General features: G+C 41.0%; 1 protein-coding gene across 1 annotated transcript; it reads left to right on the top strand.

Annotated features, from left to right (window-relative positions):
* The first annotated feature begins 222 nt into the window (after nucleotides 1–222).
* Nucleotides 223–17,934, top strand: LOC128380447 (chondroitin sulfate proteoglycan 4-like). Its single transcript, XM_053340261.1, has 22 exons — nucleotides 223–286; nucleotides 2,821–2,984; nucleotides 3,650–4,774; nucleotides 4,916–5,326; nucleotides 5,426–5,547; nucleotides 6,222–6,330; nucleotides 6,454–7,773; nucleotides 9,233–9,325; nucleotides 9,798–10,295; nucleotides 10,393–10,527; nucleotides 10,817–11,002; nucleotides 11,162–11,344; nucleotides 11,580–11,756; nucleotides 11,857–12,055; nucleotides 12,202–12,333; nucleotides 13,204–13,379; nucleotides 13,529–13,724; nucleotides 14,120–14,291; nucleotides 14,451–14,853; nucleotides 15,252–15,404; nucleotides 15,820–16,401; nucleotides 16,732–17,934. The coding sequence occupies exons 1-22, from the start codon at nucleotides 223–225 to the stop codon at nucleotides 17,824–17,826; spliced, it is 7,695 nt and encodes a 2,564-aa protein (XP_053196236.1). The 3' UTR covers nucleotides 17,827–17,934.
* Nucleotides 17,935–19,088: the final 1,154 nt, after the last annotated feature.

Here is a 19,088-nt window from a genome sequence, read left to right as displayed (position 1 = left end):
GTGGGTGGAGCTCTACCTCGCTGTGCTCCGCTCTCAAGTACAGGTACATTTTTTTAAAAGACTGTAATCCAAATCCAGCAAAGCAAGTAGAGACTATCTGGAAGGAGTCAGCGTATGGAAATGACATGTAGAGCCAGTGCTGTACATTAAAGATAATGTACGGTACAGTCAGGCAACCAGATGTTGCTCTTAACTTAATGCAAGTTTGACTTTTAACTAACCATGGGGAGTTTTGTGGCTGATCTGTTTCTACTCCTGCTGCTTTCCACAGGACAAGTTTATGGAGGTAAGGTGCTGCAGAGGAGTAAAAATCACTTCTCACTGAGAACTGCTGTACTACGACATTTATAAAAAATAATTTATTGTATCTCTACAATAGAACTGGTACAGCTGTGAGAAAAAAAAGAAAAGTTTTTCCTGTGTAAAAAGCATGTAAAAATGCCATAATATTAAGGGTTGTCAGTGTAAATTTACTTTAAATTAACTTGTATAATATTCCCATAGAAACTGCTGTTGAAATTCTGATTGACATAATAATATCCTTGTTAGCACCAACTTTGATTAAGTTTAAATATGTCTGTGACAGCAGCTAATTGTTTAATCCTGTCTAATATTGTCTGTAGACATATGGCAATATGCTGTTGGATTATATTTTAGTTGAATGCTGCTCTTACTTATCTAATGCAGGACATTTGTATTTGATCAGCCACACTGCATGCCAAATGCCCTGCTATATAATTTAAAGGTTGATGTATATGATACTTTAACTGCTGATAATGCAAACATAAAACAATTGAGAAGACTAATTTTCATTAAAAAAGTTGCTCCTTGCTCTTCCCTGGAAGTTTTTTTTGGTGAACTCAGCTGCAGTCTTGATGAACTGTTTACAGAGCTGGTGCAGTAAGCAAGAAATGCATCAATCAATGTATTACATCAAAAGAAGTATCATTAAAATATCAACACAAAAAATTTAAAGGTTGCATGAAAAAAAATGCATTGGCTATTGCAGAAAGTCCCCCGTTTCTATGCAATTCTTATACCTGCTAATCATTAGCAGTGTGTCTGTAACTATAGGAAGATTACTAATAATCCAATGTTCACTGGCATCATAGAAGCAGATTAGAGATAGATGGACAGACATGAGTTACACTGACAGTGGGCTTATAGGCTTTATACAGAGCAGCATGCTGGGCTAGCCTGCTGACTGAGTGCTTCTCACTGTCTTATAACTAATATTTTTTTGCAAGCTGCCCATTTCAGAACTGTGTTGCAAACAGATTAATAATAAGATAATACAAATGGAAAGATGGAACACAAAAGAACAGAGAAGATTGAAGGAATAGAAACAATATAAATTACAAATACAATAGGGCTTCGCGCTGGTCAGCGCTCCGGCCCTAAATATGTTTCTAATGTTTTGTAATGATCAGTTAATCAAAGCTCACTCAAATAAGAACCATGTTTACTTTATGTCTGCCTTGTAAAGCACTTTGTAATTGCTCGTTTTCATAAGTGCTATGAAAATTAACTTTATTATTATCATTATTATTATCATTATTATTATTATTATTATTATTATTGTTATTAGCTAAAATAACCGCAGTTCAACAGCAGAATTTGATCAGTAACAAAACAATCAAAGTTATTAGTTAATTTGGCAGACTTGGACAGATGTTTTAACCTGCTGCCAGAAAAACAAGACTTGAGACTGAATACGTTGTTAAATAGTTACGTTTTTCCTACAGGTAATAGGTAAAAGTCTAGTTTATGTTCATATACATAAAAATGTCTTGGCTTTGGTTTTTCTCACCCCTGGGTTATGTGGATCTGTCTTTATTTTTATTTTATTTGAAACGTTTACATATTTTCTTTGGCGAGTTCAGTTGCATTGCCATTCCATACTGTTGTACTGTTTGATTTATAGAGGTTTTAAGAGTGTCCTATCCCCAACCACACACACACACACACACTCACATACACATATTTCCCTGACCAATTCGCTGCGTGTTACGGTTTCCACAAATGGACAATCAGTGACTTTGACAGAGTGCTTCAGTGCCGCTGCTTTGTAGGTCAAATCGATTGAAATGAAGACTGCTTTACTGTTCACAGATGAAGTGGTGGGTACACTGGCATCACGACTGAATGATACATTTCAATTACATATTAAAAGATGTTTAAACTACGCAACACAGGGTAAGTTTTTCTTAATGTTATGTGTTTAACACCAAGTTCAAGCTGTGCCCCCCTAAACTTTAAAGTTACTAATGGCATTATTTGTACTTCCAGAGCTGCCCGGTCATTGAGTGATGTTTGTGAAACTAAAAGTCCAATCTGCGTCATTTGGGTCAACAGTGAAGTCCAATTAGCATCAGAACATTTCCAGGATGCATTAGTTTGTCATTAATTGAATTCGGATAGCAGGTGTAAAAGGCAGAGTAGACACCATATTGGCAAGCCAGTCAATACAGCAAACTGACTGCTCACCAAATGTTCATTCTTTTTTTCTGTGTTAGTAGTTCATTTTATATACAAATAACCAAGGACAAATAGATCATACCAGAGGATATTTGTTGAAGTTTTGTTGCAGGATCATTATATTGGATTTGACTGCATTACATTGTGCTTGGAAAACTGGACAATGTAATGCGTGTTTGGAAGTGTTCATGATAAAGTGTCCACACACTGTATGTCAGCATGTTTATGACTTTGTTTTTCAATCATGAAACTATATATTATGATTCATGATTATGATTCAGATTTAGCTTTTATCACTATGCCAAACTACCAATTAAAATCATTTTCTCAACTGTTTCACAGTGTCATTCTACGGTGATGGCTACATCCACCTGCGGACAGTGGAGTCTTCCATTCAGACGTTGCTCCATGTACGATTTCGTACCTCCAGTCAGACAGGGCTGCTATTTTTGGCAGCAGGAAGCAGAGACTTCTTGCTGCTGGAGCTGATCTCTGGGCGCCTGCAGGTAAGATATTAGGGTAACACATATTTGCAAGCAAATAAGCAAATAAACAACACAAATGTTCATTAAATTAATTAATTAAATGTTAATTTTAGTGGACAAACATTGTAGGAAGAAGTCTATCAATTTGTATTTTGGAAAGGGAAAGGTAATTTCAGTTTTAGTATGGCTACAAACAAAGTCAAACCTGTCTAGAGGCTCTCACATAAAAATGACTCATACCTTTAAAAGAAGAGAAAATATTTGTCCCTTGGGCCGTTTTAGCTCATATATATTTACCACTCTGAGGAGAGCCAGAGAAGAGTGCATGCACACATTATGGCGTCAGATTGTTTGCAGAGAAAAAAAAAATCTAAACCTTGGCACTGATTTCAAAACAAGTTTCTTCATGACCAAGGTTAAGAGCGACAACCACAGCAGTTTAATGAAAGATTCAAGTACAAAGTGAAGGAAAGAGTTTGGTTGCATTTGTGTTTGTGGAATGGTCTTTTGATCTACAGTTTACTGATCTCCTCACTATGTGATACATGCTTTCGTGTGTTTTGATAATTTGTCTTGCTGCTTTTTCTTTTAAAAATTAAAATTTGTAATTGTGCTTAAAAACAAATTATAAAAACTTAAATGTGCCTTGATTTTCAACCCCTCTCGCCTCCACTGTCCCTCCTCAGGCACGTCTAGACCTGGGTTCAGGTGAGCGTTCACTGCGCTCAGAAAAAGGTATCCATCTTAGTGACCTGGGGTGGCACTCCATGGAGCTGACCCATGATCGCCATAATGTCACCATGACTGTGGACCGAAACTCACACACCAGCCTCCGTATGCCAGGACCAGATCTGGAGCTCAGGGTCGAGGACGGCCTTTTTGTTGGTGGAGTAGTTGGGCTCAACCATGAGTACCTTCTTAATATCTCCACAGGGTTTAGAGGTTGCATAGATGAAGCTGTGTTCAATGAACATAATCTGCTGTCCAGCCTGAAGCCGTATTCTGGGTACAAGAGCATCCACGAGGTATCTCTGGGCTGTAGTCCGCAGTTTTCTGCGACAGAGGAGGATTCTATCAGTTTTTTCAGCTCCAAAGCTTTCATCACTCTACCACCATGGGAGGTGCCACAAGAGGGGCTATTTGAATGTGAACTGTACCCCTCTGCAAGAGAAGAAGATGGTATAGTCTTATATAGCTCTGGCAACGAGGGGGATTTTGTTGCTATAGAGATCAGAGATGGCCACCTGGTGGCAATGGTTGGAAATGGAGTTGGGAGTAAAACTGAGCTGCATTCCTTAACACATGTCAATGGCAACTTTACCTGGTATCCCATCCAGCTGCACCTGCGACCCGAAAGCATCCAGCTGAAGGTGGGTGAGGAGTTGGTCAAGGCCAACCTGGGTCTAGAGCTCCAAGTCATCCAGCTCAAAGGGCCTCTTTTCCTGGGAGGGCTAGATGAACAAGTGCGAGGAGAAGTGAGGCGAGCCGGGCTGATGTCCACTGCAGCTGAAGGGAAAATGACTGGAGGAGGAGGCTCGTTTAAAGGCTGTCTGCAAAATATTAGGGTGAACACTCTTAGAATGGGCCTCCCTCATGCTGTTATCACTAAGGACATCACTGTGGGCTGCAAAACAGGGCAACCTCCAGATGCAGTGACCACCATGAGTCCAACTGATGGTCGAGAGTTTGATACTACAACTGCACAACCGACTGGCAACAACAGTGATAGAAAGAAGTCCAACTTCCTCTTGCTGAGAAAGTTAGAGGTAGCAGAGGGAAGCCGGGCACCACTGGAGCCCAAACACATTAAGGTAGGACTGTGTGTCACCGGCTGTCATTTTGAGTCATTTGACAAATGATTCTTACACATTAATGCCAGTTTGAATATGATGGAGGTGTGTAGTTTTCACATGTCAGCAGTATATACAAGTCCCTGTTTCACTTCCCTCTAGGTAAATCTTGATTTCCGGAAGTTAGGAATCCATCCATCCCAGTTTATGTTCCGTATTGAGGAGCAGCCTGTCCACGGCCAGCTCCGCCTGGACCTGAGTCCAGACCCAGATGGGATGCTGGAAGAAGGGCAGGAGAGGACTATCACAATGGAATCGGAAGAGAAGGACCGGACTTTCAGTATGCTCGACCTGTGGCAGGGCCGAGTGATGTATGTTCACAGTGGGTCAGAGGACCAGCAAGACTTCTTCATGTTCTCAGTCTTCTCCAGCAGTAAGAAGGAGCTTCCTGTGTTTCTGAAGGGCAACCGTTTGCACCGCTTTGATATCAGCATCAGTCCTGTTAATGATGCACCAGTGCTCAGCCTGCCAGAGGGAAACTTTTTCACTCTGCTGGAGAACTCCAAACGACCGGTAGGTACAGTAAAATGCCCAAATGATATGTATTTGTCTTTTGTTGCATAAGAAGAAGCAATATAAGTTGAAAGTTAAATACAACCACAATGTCCCCAGTTGACAACAGATGTGCTGAGAGTGTCTGACCCTGACAGCAGTCCTGAAGACCTGGTGTTCAGCTCCCTGGGAAACCTCAACACTGAGGCTGGACACCTTGAGCACCAGGATTACCCCGGCAGGTTGGAGCTATGGCTTGTGAGGCTTTACATTGCCTTGCAAATCTTCTTACAACCAGTCATTGAGGGCTAGTGGAGAGGTAGCTCCGGTTGTTCATTTTTAAAAATAATACAATCTATAACTGGATAAAACTAAATGTCCCATGCAAAATTGCATTGTGAAATAAAGGCCAGTGGAACAGAGGCTAGCTGTATACTGTGTTGAATCCACTGGTACCTAGCTAGAAAATATCAGTGATATTCATACAGAGAATGAATATCACTTAATCTATAAATACTAGACACCTTTATTAAAAAGATCTAGACAATTATACACTTTTTAAAAAAATATTGCACCTGGCTCTGTAGCTGTCATCTGCTATAACAGGTGTTAATGTTTAAAATCAGATGTGAATATCCACAGTTATTAATATGTGCAAAGCATTGCTATAGAATATAGTTATTATATTCTGGCAATTAAATGTACAAATTTGTCTGATTTATCTTTATGAGAGTAGCTTTTCCTATTGTTGCCCAAGAACTCCATTGAATCTCAAGTGTGGCCAGTGTGTAACATCACCATCTTCACTGTTCTGTTGCTAATCCTGATCTCCAAACTCCTTTTGCAGCACCAGACAAACAAAGTAGAGTGAGAAACAAAACACATTGACATTAACAGCATTGCATCTATTTTCCAGAGCCATTAACTTGTTCTCCCTGCAAGATCTGGAGGAGGAGAAGATCGACTTTGTTCACACTGGGGTCCCCACCTCTAGGTTGGCTCTCAGGGTCAGCGATGGGCATAAGGTAATGTCTTAGCCTGCCGAAGACACTATAAACTCATAAAATGGACCACTGCATGTGAGAGTCATAGTGTTGGCTTAATTGTTTTACTGCAGAGATTTGTTTTTCTCCTTTTCCTTTCTGTAGCTGAGCAACACAGTCGTTTTGAGGATTATGGCAGTGGTGCTCGAACACAAACTGGTGAATAACACTGGACTGGAGGTGAACCAAGGTGGGGCTTCATTCATCACCACCAGTCATCTTGCAGTACAAGTTAATGTGGCAGAGCAGGCAGTGGAAATCAACTATGACGTTACTGAGTCGCCACAATACGGTGAACTCCAGCGTTTGCATTCAAGTGGCGAATGGAAGTTGACAACTTTATTTTCACAAAAACTTGTAGAAAAAGAACGGATCAGATACCTCAACACATACTATGGCCTTCAGACTCAGAACAACATCACTGATCAGTTCAAATGTAAAATCAGCATTGGTTCCCTACAAACTGAGGAGTTTGTTTTCCCCATTGTGGTACGCTGGATCCAATACAAGGTCACGCGAAGCAAAATGGAAGTCAGTGGTATTCAGAAGGCTATTGTCACTCCAGAGAACCTTAATGTGATTTCTAAGGGTGTCAAACTCAGTGAGAGTGACCTATTCTTCAGGCTTCTAACAGTTCCAAAAAAAGGCAAGCTTCTCCTCAATAACAAAGCTCTTCAAAGGAACTCAATCTTCAGCCAGAAAAACATCACAGACAGCTTGGTGAAGTATGAGCTGCTCAACAGATTGCACGATGACACAAGAGACACATTCAGCTTCCAGGTGTTTTCAACACTCGCCAACTCAACAACTTACGACTTCAGAATCAACATCAAAGCGGAGTCAAATGCCATCACCGTTGTAAACAAAGGCCTTTCAATACTGGAAGGAGGGAGTAAAGTCATCACCAAAGGTATCCTGTTCACTCACACAGCAAGTAACCGGGAGGTCCTGTATAGCATAACTGTCAATCCCAGGCATGGGTACATAAGGAGGATCAACCTATCCAACTCATCTTCCATTAACGACAACATTGTGTCATTCACAAACCAGGATATCATTGAGGAAAGGATCATGTACGTTCACGATGACAGTGAGACCAAGCAGGATTCCTTCACTTTTCAAATTGCGGTTTATAAACCACACAAACTCACCAGTAAGAAGGAAGAAGACGAACAGACCTTCAACATCTCAGTCCAGCTCGTCAATGATCAGAGACCTGTCAGGGTTGTCAATAAAGTTTTCCATGTGGCCCGTGATGGGCAGAGGTTAGTGACGTCGAATGACCTCCGTTTCCAGGATGATGACACAGACTTTGAGGACGACTGGTTGGTGTACACACGGAGGGGGATTCCGATGGGAGAGCTGGTGCTGTCCAGTGATACCAGTCAGAAACTGTATGAGTTCACGCAGCGGGACCTTGAGCAGGTTAATGTGATTTATTTGTGCTGTTTTTTGGTCATCCAGGTGGTAGAATATTTACTACTGAGTCAAATTTATATGGATTTGCTGTGTTCATTTTGTCAGCAACCTACATGTGTCTCTCAGTGTCTGAATGATTCAAAAATTAGTTTAAAGGCCTGGCAGCTCATGGATTGAAACGAACGCAGTCTCTTGGAGAAATGAGCTCATCAAAGTAGTTTGTAGGAAACTAGTTTTTAAAAATGTTTTATGTATTATTTATTGTAAATGTTGTTTGACCGTGACTAAAGGCAAATGTGTTTACACAAATTGTTAAGTATGACTTCACTTGAACTCTGGATGAAGAGGGATGAGACACAATGAATCATACAAATGGAAATAAGGGCACACATGTTCAGACATGCTGTCCCAAGCAGCAGCTGTCACAGCTTGAGGCTGATGTAAATGCCCAAGTATCTTAAAGTGCAATACCACCAACAGATGCTAGATGCAGGGTCCAAAAAGTCTCTAAGACTCACATTCTCAAAGTGTCTGGAAAAAAGTCTGGAATTACAAAATCAAAAATCTCAACCTGATCAACAATTGCAACGAATGGGAGCGAGCTTCAAAGAATAGTTATGAGCCTTAATACTTTTTACATTCACCTCTGCACAACTGGCTAGTTGCTGCACAAAGTAGGTCTGCTTGTAAAATTGTTGGCTTCAGAAACTCTCACCCCCCAAGACAAGCACTGATCACAGTTATGCAGAAAGAGCCTAGAATAGACAACAGGTTAGCAAAGTATTATCAATAGGCTTTATTTTGTCACTATACAGAAGTACAGTGAAAGGAGACAATAATTGAATTTGGAAGGTAAAGGTGGGAGGGGCTCCAAGTTAATGGGAAATCTGATGTAGGAGTCCATGGTTGGAGAGCTTCTGGCAGGCTAACGGTTTGGTGTCGTTGGCAAGCTGGCAGTTCAAACTATACAGAGAGAGATGAGACTCAGATAAGCAGGCAGAGAGGCTGACTGGCAGGATGACTAAAATTCAAAAAGGCTTTGCTAGAGTCACTGACACAACAAACCGTGTGCACAAGAGATAATCCACCAGAGAGTGGAGCTCAGGGCAGGTTATATATGCTGACTGGGTGATGAGTAGATGATGAGCAAGTGAGCTTGATTGCTGAGGCTGGATACTGGCAGGCAGGCAGACTGGGCTGAGCTGACAGCGTGCAGAGGGTGGGGGCAGATAACACTAAACAGGCAAACAGAGACGACAAATTCAGAATTTCACTCAGATGGCTTTGTGACAAGCACTACTTCATTTAAAGCATACTGACAACTTAAAAGAGCAAATCCATCTCTCTTTGACCTCTTGCTAGTCTTTTAGATTCTTATTTAAAGATTAATATCAGTGTGTTTCTTCAATGAATGAATTTAAATTACACTCTTCATCTGTTATTTTCTTCTATTCTCTCTTCTCAGAAAAAGGTGTTGTTTGTCCACAGAGGAGTCAGTTTTGGGCGTTTTGTGCTGTTTGTATCAGATGGAAAACATTATGTTTCAACACTCCTGGAGGTGATCATAATATCTTGAAGTTTAATGTATTTTATTGTAAATGTATTTTTTATATATCTCTATGTATATTACCATGAAAAATCACTTTCCATTGTGGTTTGTTAAATCCAGATAAATTACTCAGTAAGAGAAAGTGGGGAAAAACAAAAACATGGCATAATAGATAGAAAAGTAGAGTAAGGCAAGCATTACGCATAATAGGAAGTAAACAGTCTAAGCATTCAACATGAATTTATCAAGCTATGATTGTCTTTAGTTTGTTTTATATAATATATTTGTATGACTTATTAGTAGTATAGCCTCATCTACAAATAGTTTTTAGTAATTAAATATCATTAGCCATTTTCCCAATACAAATATATAGATTCAGTGTCTGCCTTGTGTGATCCAAAAACTTTAAAAAGTACTGATTCTGCTTACTGTTGTTGTAAATAATTCATCTCTTCCTCTGTTCTGTAACTGGCTGCTGCAGGTAATGGCCCAGGATCCTTACCTACAGGTAGAGAACAACACAGGCCTAATGGTCCAGCGAGGTGGGATCACGACCCTGACCTCCACCAACCTCAGCGTCTTCAGCAACCTTGACATCCGAGACCCACAGGAAGTTACATTCGAGGTCTTCATTCCACCTAAACATGGTGTCCTGTGCTTTAATGATAGAGATAGTGACACTGTGACAGAAGCAGATGCAATTTCAATGTTCACCCAGGGAGATTTGGTGGCGGGGCGCTTAGCATATTATCACGACAGCAGCCATGAGTTGTCAGATTTCTTCAATGTTACAGCCAGAGCAAGGGAGCGAAGCACAGAGCAGCGAATGGACAAAGGGAGGAGGGAGGTACATCTGGACATTGGAGTGTCTGTGAAAATTTTCCTGGAGAGTCACCAGAGACCACCAACAGTCATAACTAACCAGCCAGTGGTGGTGGCAGAGGGACAAAATGTCTCTATAAGTAGGGAGCATTTAGAGGTAAGCCAATAAACCAACTGGTTCTGAAATGACAAAATATGTTACTGGCATCTAGACAATTGTGATTTCTTACAATATGTACTTATTTTCTGTACAGGTGGTTCATGATGACAGTCTGCCCTCAGAGATAGTTTTTACTGTCCAAAGTCCTCCCACCCTGGGCTTGATTCAGAGGTTATCCCTTGAGGACAAAAAGGGAATCAACAATGGAGAACAGCAGCACCTCTATCAGGTAAAACCAACATTACTGTCAGAATCTTCCACTACATTTACCAGCCACCTACTAATGTTATATGCCTGCAGTTTGGTGCTGGGCAGGTAGCTTACAGAGATGCATTTGCTCCAAAAGTTTTATAATGACATGAGCAATTACTAGCTTGACTTGATAATCATCAAGGGTAAAAAGAGAGTTGGCATTTATGCCTGGACCTTTGTCACCTCCCACTTTGTAGGTTTAGTATGTCAAAGGATTCAAACTAAAATAGTGCTCAATAGTCTGTCTGCATTGTTTTGCCCTGCAGGGCTTCAGACAGCAGCCAACAGCCTCCTTCACTCAGGAGGATCTCAACCAGGGATTGATGGTCTACTATCAAGAGGCTAAGGGAAGCACCAATGACTCTATTTTGTTGGAGGCAACCAATGGAGTTACAAAGGTTGGACCTGTCAGGCTGGAGATTGATATCATCCCTATTCTGCTACCCCTACAGGTATAGAGTGTGATGATGTACATATGTAAGATAAGCCTGGACTACTGAGTTTTTGCATAAAACGAAGAGAAATTCATGAAAGGATTGCACAAAGGCATTCCAAGTGAACCATCATCAATCTAGTCAATCTGTACTTTCTTCTGCTTGTTGATTCTGTAGGTGTCTGACCTGATCCTCGATGAAGGGACATCCCTGCCACTGACCCCTAGCATCATCAAGGTCACCAATCACCACTTCTCAGGAATGAACTTCCTGTACCAGATCATCATTCCACCACGACATGGACACTTGGAGCACAGCCGGATCCCGGGGATGCCTATCACTGCTTTCACACACACTGAGGTTTGAATGAGCAATCAAATATGCACATGTAATTCGATAAATGGTTCATCCATTAGCTATGCGTATTACTCAAAGCAATACTTACAGTGGGAGAGCAACATTGTTATGTATGTGATAATGAAGTAATAAACTTTTTTCCTTGAGTGCATCGTAAGGAAAGTGATGCTTCATTATTTAGAAATCACACAATATCTGGCTGCAATTCAATCACATCATGAATCTTCTCTGTTTCCAGGTGGAGCGTGAGTACATCTCCTATATCCATGATGGCAGCGACACACTTAATGACAACTTCACCATTGTGGCCAATCAGACAGAAATTAGGAAGCACAGTCTGCCTTGCACTGTTCTCATCACCATCACACCTGTCAACGATGAGACTCCTGTTGTTACAACCAACCGAGGTTTGAAGGTGGGAAGTGAGGATATGCAGCCATAAGACACAATTATAGGAAATACACAGCTCAAATGGGGGGGTTCTAGTTCCATTATCTTTCTCCTTGTTTCCTCAGGTGTGGATGGGTTCAGTTACTGAAATCTCAGTAGATGATCTCAGTGCAGAGGATTCAGACACTCCATCTGAGGGACTGGAGTTCATCGTCACACCACCCAGTAACGGTCATCTAGCCCTGAAGAGCGCCCCCTCCAGACGCATCCTGAACTTCACCCAGAATCACATACAAACTGGACAACTGGTGTTTGTGCACAGTGGTGAGAATAGCAGAAGATTAGAGTTAGTGTTTAAGTAGAGCATATTTTCTTAATTATATTTGTAAGCACCACTACAGTAACAGATAAGTCTAGAATAAATGAAAGAAGAAACTGAAGAAACTCTTGTTTTCGCTCCTCTTGTGTAGGTGCATCATCTGGTGGGTTTCACTTCCAGGTGAATGATGGTGTGAACTTTGCCCCTCGCCAGATCTTCAGCACAACTGCCCACTCGCTGGTTCTTACCCTGCAGAGACACCATCCTATGGAGGTTTACCCAGGTATAACAACTCACTCAGCTTTAACAAAACAAACTCATTAAAACGCCTGGACATGTTTTTTTCCACAGCTATAATTATAGTGCACTTATACTACAATGGCACTGGGTGGCATCACTACTCTAAGCTGTAGAACAGTGCATTATGTTTCTGCCTACACAAACAGATTGCAGTGCCATTGTTCCCAATCAGTGCCAGGCTGATAATGCCACTTTCCATTGTATGAGAGGGTTAAGTGGTTCTAACCTGTAAACATATTTATCAGTCATCTTACTGGTCAAGGTTACATAAGTAAAACTACTATTCTCATAAACAGCCATGTGTGTAACATTTAACATTCTTTTGTTGGAAATTACTGCATGACTCTACATGATCATAATTATTTTAAAATAATATGTGTTCAGACAATTAAGAATTCTTTAATGATGTGTGAATACATCAAAGGTCTTACATTATCATATTTTTTGCATTAATGAAAACCAGGTTTTCAAAATCTGTAGTTCAATTACACTCTGCTGATGTCTAACTGAACATCTTTAGATATTTTATTGGCCGTCGCATAGTTGAATAATTAATCTCAGCTGGGTAATTTGACCTTATTACGAATAACTTCTTCAAGTTAGTTAGATTTTCCCAAGCAGAGACTGCAGTTATAGCTCAAAAAGATGTAAAATATGTGCTTCTTATTGGCCAAGTTTGGAAGAAGGCACTCATTTACCAATTAATCAATTCAGTCATTTATTTAATCCCTCACTATTAGTCCATCAGCCGTTTTGTTGCTGTTTGGAAATTTGGCAATGTCCACATATACCGCGGTTAACCAAGACCACTCACCACTCCTCTTTCTCACTGTGTCGCTGTTCCCTTCTAAAGGCTCTGTGACACCGATCTCTGAGCAGGAGCTTAAGGTTGGAACCAACGACGTCAATGACATCAGGAGAAACCACTCAGTGGTGTTTGCAGTGACTGTTCCTCCTAAACTCGGCCGTCTGGTCCAACGTATGCCCGACAACTCTACACGAAACATTTCTACATTCACACAGAGCATGGTAGGGATATGTTTGTCTGTTTCTGTGTTACAGTAGCTTGTGTGAACGATTACAGGTGTTAATATATTGTGTGTCTTTTGTTTACCTGTTTACTTCTCAATTAATATGATTGTTTTTCCTTCTTTTTCATTTCTTCATCTCTCTCTCAGGTGAATGATGGGGTTATCCTGTACGATCAGAACAAGCCGGAGTCCTTGGGTTGGTCAGCTACAGACTCTTTCTCATTCACCGTGTCCTCTCCTCCTGCTTTCCTTCCTGCACACGTCTTCACAATCTTAATCTCCTACCAGGCCAATGAACATCACGACAACCCTCAGCACAGGACCAGACTCCTAAACAATGCAGGTTCTGAGCAACTAAATGAAAAATACCATCCTAAATTCAGTCTTGATATTCATTTTATTTTTTCTTTCAGTACAGAAGTGTAAGATAACATATTGAATTATTACTTGCCTGGGGCATGTGTTAATGTGAATTTATGATATCTAAAGTATGGTTTCATTAATGTTGGTATTGTTTTTAATATTTGACTCCCCATTCAAAAAAGGTTTTTTGAGTTATTATTTTATTCTTATAAGTATCCAAACTTTTTAAAAGAGCAGCCCAACTTCCCATCTTCAGGATGAATCCCAAACGAATATAACGCCAGACTGTATGCTTTCAGGAGGATAAATGCTCTTTTTACCACAAAGAATACAAGTTCAAGAGGACCAAACATGCTTTCTGTGTCCGTCTTTCAGGGGCCGTGGTGGCAGAGGGAGGCAAGGTGACGATTGACAGCTCAATACTTGATGCCTCCAATCTCCTGAGGAAGGTCCCAGAGCCGTACAGGAAAGACCACCACATCCTTTACCGTGTGATTACTCTGCCGCGCCACGGAGTTCTGTCTACACAAGGAAGTAACCTTACCAGGTGTCAGGCTCCTTTCTTGATGTCTCAATAAATGTTGAAAAAAAAATGACTCAAGTTAAACATATCTTGTTTGTTGGTGAGTTTTTCACAATTTTATTAAGGACACATTTGCAAATACAAACACTCCTCATTGTGGTTTCTCGGTTCTTCTTTCCTCAGGGAACAACCAGATTTCTCCCAGGTCATCCTCAACAAGAACGGCATCACATACATCCATGATGACTCTGAGACCACAAGTGACAGCTTCACTTTCCGGGCCTGGGTGGCTCCTTTGGATCTTTCCAATTCTTCCTACTCATCTTTCTTGTCTGACTTTTCCTCAAATTCTTCCGATTCCTCCTCCTCTTCTTCGTCCTCCTTTTCTCCTCTCTACTCATCATCCTCCCTTCCATCATCAGACATGGTTTCTAACCGGCGTGCCAAGGACAGACTGACAGTGACGGAGATGTTTAACATCACTGTGACACCAGTCAATGATCAGCCGCCACTAATCAAGACCAGAGCTCGACGTATGAAGGTCGTAGTCGGGGAAAGAGTTGTACTTGGACCAGACAGTCTGAAGGTGGGCCAGTGCAAAGTAACAGGTTTATCTTTTGGTAGGACTGCACAGTTATGGTGAAAATATTTTGGTATATTTAGTAAAAATATTTTTTTGTTCTCTTTTATTTTAGTTTGAGATTATTATATTTATAATCACTTTTAATTATCATGTATCTATTCAAAGCACCAATACCATGTCAGATCATGTTAAATTAATGTTATAGAGTTCATGATTGTGACTATTCCCTCTGGACTGTTAGCACTAAGATGTCATCATTATACCAACAAACAAAATATACGTTATTGCCATTAATCCTAAAAGACAGTGCTTGATTTGTTTGATAAAATGTGTTGTCTGTAAATGTTATACCCCTTAAAGTCTTACATTATCATAAACATAATCTCAATCTACCTGTATAGGTTGAGGATCATGACACCCCTCCAGAGGAGCTGCACTACCTTGTGATTAGTAAGCCTAACAATGGCTACCTGACGCTGGGGGAAAGACCAGAACCGGTGACTTCTTTCACCCAGTACGACGTCAACCACAACCGGCTGCATTTTATACAGCAGGTGAAGAACCAGCTCTAAATATTTTTGCTTGTGTGCATGTGCATTGATGTCCATTTGAAGCCAATATGTGTATGCCAATGTGTGTGTAATTTTATGTACACACACATTTGGTGTTTTTTACTTGTAGACAAATGAGCATCTATTGTAGACATTGGGGTTGCAGAAGAGAGATTTAGGTATTTTTAATCTATTTGCCCTAATTTTCAGGTGTCCATCGATTTCCATTCATTTCAGTGTAATGTGTATATCAGCTTGCAGAGATTTAAAATTTGCTTGAGATATGTAATCCAACAGTATGACTCTTTCTTTTCATGACAGTTTCATTATTGTTATTTGATAAAATGACAATGAGAGGTGGCTATTTTAAATGTATTTGTTCTTTGTTCTAACTTCCTTCCTATGTTTTCTCTATCAGGGTGAGCCTTCAACAGGAGTTTTCTACTTAAATGTAACAGATGGCCATCACCGTCCACTCTACAAACGGTTTAGTTTGGAGGTGATTAAGCCCTCTGTCTTCATGGTGAACAACACAGGACTGTCACTGGTTCAAGGAAAGACTGCTGTGGTCCTGACCACCAACCAGCTAGCAGCTCAAACAAATGGCCGCAGCCAGGCAAACATCACCTACACAGTCACTACACACCCTCGCCACGGACGCATTGCTATCAATGACCAGGAAGTCATGACCTTCTGCCATGAAGACCTCCAGTTAGGCCGTGTTGTCTACCACATGACTGATTTCAGTGAATCAGAGGACAGCTTCCAAATCTCAGTGTCAGCATCGTCGCCTGGTGTTGAATATGGAAATGTGACTGGGCAGACAGTGAATGTTACTGTACGGCCTTTGATCTACCTGAGGGAGTCAGTACGAGTACCCAGCGGTATCGCTGTTAAACTGGGTAAAGCCATGATGGATGCCTCTGAACTGGCAAGAATCAGCAGAGTTGACCCGGTCTTCCAAGTTCTTTCTCCACCAAAACATGGCAAACTGGTCAAGGTAAAATATCTTTAGATACAGTTTAAACGGAGCATGTCATACTGTTTTTCGAAATTTTACATATTGTTGTTCTACTGTAAATTTTGTATATGTGACATTGCAACATTTAGTCACATTCGTTTTTTTGTCAAGAGATCTAAACTTATCATCACATGGTAATACTGTGAGTTTGTTAAAAACTTAATTCTAGTGCTTGTGAGAAATCCAACTTTAACGGTATTTTCAGAACAGTACACAGTCAATAAAAGTTAAAAAATTAATGTAACCTTTGTGATGATATAATCAAAGAATTTCAGTTCACTTTGTCTGTGTGTGGATGCATGTTTGCAGATTACCTATGACCTTAACCGACCATCAGAAGTTCTGAAGTCCTTTACGTTCCGCGATGTGCTGCAAGGTCGAGTCGCCATTGAGGAAACTCTCAGCGACAGCAATAACCAACTCCCCAGAAACAAATCAGCAGTCACAACCGCTCGAGGTCACACCCCCGCCACACCTCTAAACGATTCGTTCATCTTCCTGTTGAAGGCTGGACACATCCAGCCTGCGAAGGGCGAGCTTCACTTCACCATCTTACCCCACCACCAGATGTATCATGGTACGACTGGTTTAAATAAAGCAACCGGTGCAAGTCGTGAACACATAACGACCCGTCTGCAGCAACACAACAGGACTACTGTTGGAGGAGGAAGGGGAGGGGGGCGAGGTGGTTCCATGACGCAAAGTGACATTTTGTCACATAAGAACCACAACAGGACACAGAACAGAATGAGGCCTAACAACCGCTGGGCGAACCAAACACGAAATGGAGGAAGATCGGGGAGCGGTGTAGTAGGAGCTGGAGGGCGTCACAGTCATTCCCCATATCCCCACATTCCTCCTGACCTGGTGAAACATGGTCCAACAAACCCTCCTAACCTTCATCCGGTTCATGTGGAGGTCCTCCCTCGCCCCGCCGCTGACCCTCTCTTCATCATCCTGCCGCTGCTGGCCTGTTTGCTTCTCATCATAATCCTCATAGTTTTGATTCTGGTGTTCCGTCAACGAAAGGAGAAACAGGCCCGCTTGCTACTCTTCCGGCACCTTGCTGCATTACCTTCAGCTCCTGAGGGCAGCCCTTACCTGGGCCAGTCGGAGCGTAGCGTGGCTATACCATCTGTGGTAGTCACCCCGCTTGGCTATGCAAGCTGCCCCACCTCACCCAGGTTACCCATGAGTCCCAGAAGGAGGAGTCTGGCCCCTGGGATGACCTTCTGGGGGCCAATTGAATCTGATAGTGATGGGAATATTAGAGGTGGTAACAGTAGTGAAACAGATAATGTAACTGGCTGTAATGTGCTCCCAGCTGTCACCGCAGGATTCAAGACCTCTGTGAGACCGAGGTCCCCAACTCCAAATCTTAAAGATGACCAGTACTGGGTCTGACGGAAGTAATTCAAAGAAAAACTGTGCCTTAGAGGTGTATTTCAGTGTGAAGGGTATAAATGATACTATGTGTATTCTTCAGGGCACATATATGTCATCTAAGGCACATCTGACTTTTTAAGAAGAGGACATTATATGCACATTTGTCGAAGAAGTTCTTTTTTTGTAAAAAATGTAAGATGGCCAATCATAATTAAGTCAAATTACTGAACCAACTTGAACCGAATACATCTTTGTTGTATTACCAATGTATCACTATCTGTTTTAGGCATGTGCGTTACTTAGTTACGTAGGTGTGATGAACTATTCAAAGTAAACAATCAATTACTACTGCTTAAGAAGTTGCTTTTCATTGTCTTTTTAAGACATTTTCAGCTCTTGCCTGCAATGGTATGACATAGGTGCGACCACCATTGGTTCCTTCCTGAAAAGATATCACTTATGCACCCAACAGTTTCTGACTCCTCGAACAACTGGTTTTAACTTCTTCAGTGGCCCTTATAGAATTGTATTTTGGGAACTGTTGCTGAACAAGGAAGTGAAACAGACTGTATCACAAGTTAATGTAAGTAACTGAAATTTGCTCAAATAATGGTGGCAATTGACATCTCTCGTCCACAATAACTGTACAGTATAGTGTAATAGTCTTGAATTGTTCATGTGACTCAAGGTGCTGTAAGCTTCCAAATCCATAAATGTTAAGTTTTTTTCCTCTTGTCTGGTACTGTTAAAGGCTCAAGGCAGTGAGCTGTCATGACTGCTTCTGATAATCCACACAGTATTAACAATGATAGTGAAATGTAAAGACGCACTGGCTTTCCTCAGTTCTCACCTATTGTCCCCTTTTATGCCTGCATCTGTTTGCCATGCACTGTGACATTTATTTTTAATAAACATTATTTCTTAAAGACTTTTGAATAGATATATGCAATCATCATCATCATCATCAAAGGGGATCTAAATTCATATTTTTGAGCAGTGTTTGTTAATGAACAATAACAGCAAGCTGTGGGGGTGAACATTTTAATATGACTTAAAAGCTCAGTGTGTGACAATTACATAAACTCCCCTCTAAGTGTTATGTGAGGCCTCAGCCAGCAGAGCCAATCAATAACCAAAGACAAAATGTTTTCAAAGACTTTAGCCTGCCACTAGATAGAATTTAGATTTTCTGAGTAAACTTAATCTGCTCATCAAGGATAAATACAGAAAGTCAAAAAATTCCAGTATGTGGATTTTTGTCAAATTGCTGTTGTTGTAAC

Source organism: Scomber japonicus, chromosome 19, assembly GCF_027409825.1.
Source record: "Scomber japonicus isolate fScoJap1 chromosome 19, fScoJap1.pri, whole genome shotgun sequence".
In the NCBI taxonomy this organism is placed as follows: Eukaryota; Metazoa; Chordata; class Actinopteri; order Scombriformes; family Scombridae; genus Scomber; species Scomber japonicus.
Note: the sequence above shows the minus strand (reverse complement) of the source record. Positions and strands in the feature narration are given on the sequence as shown.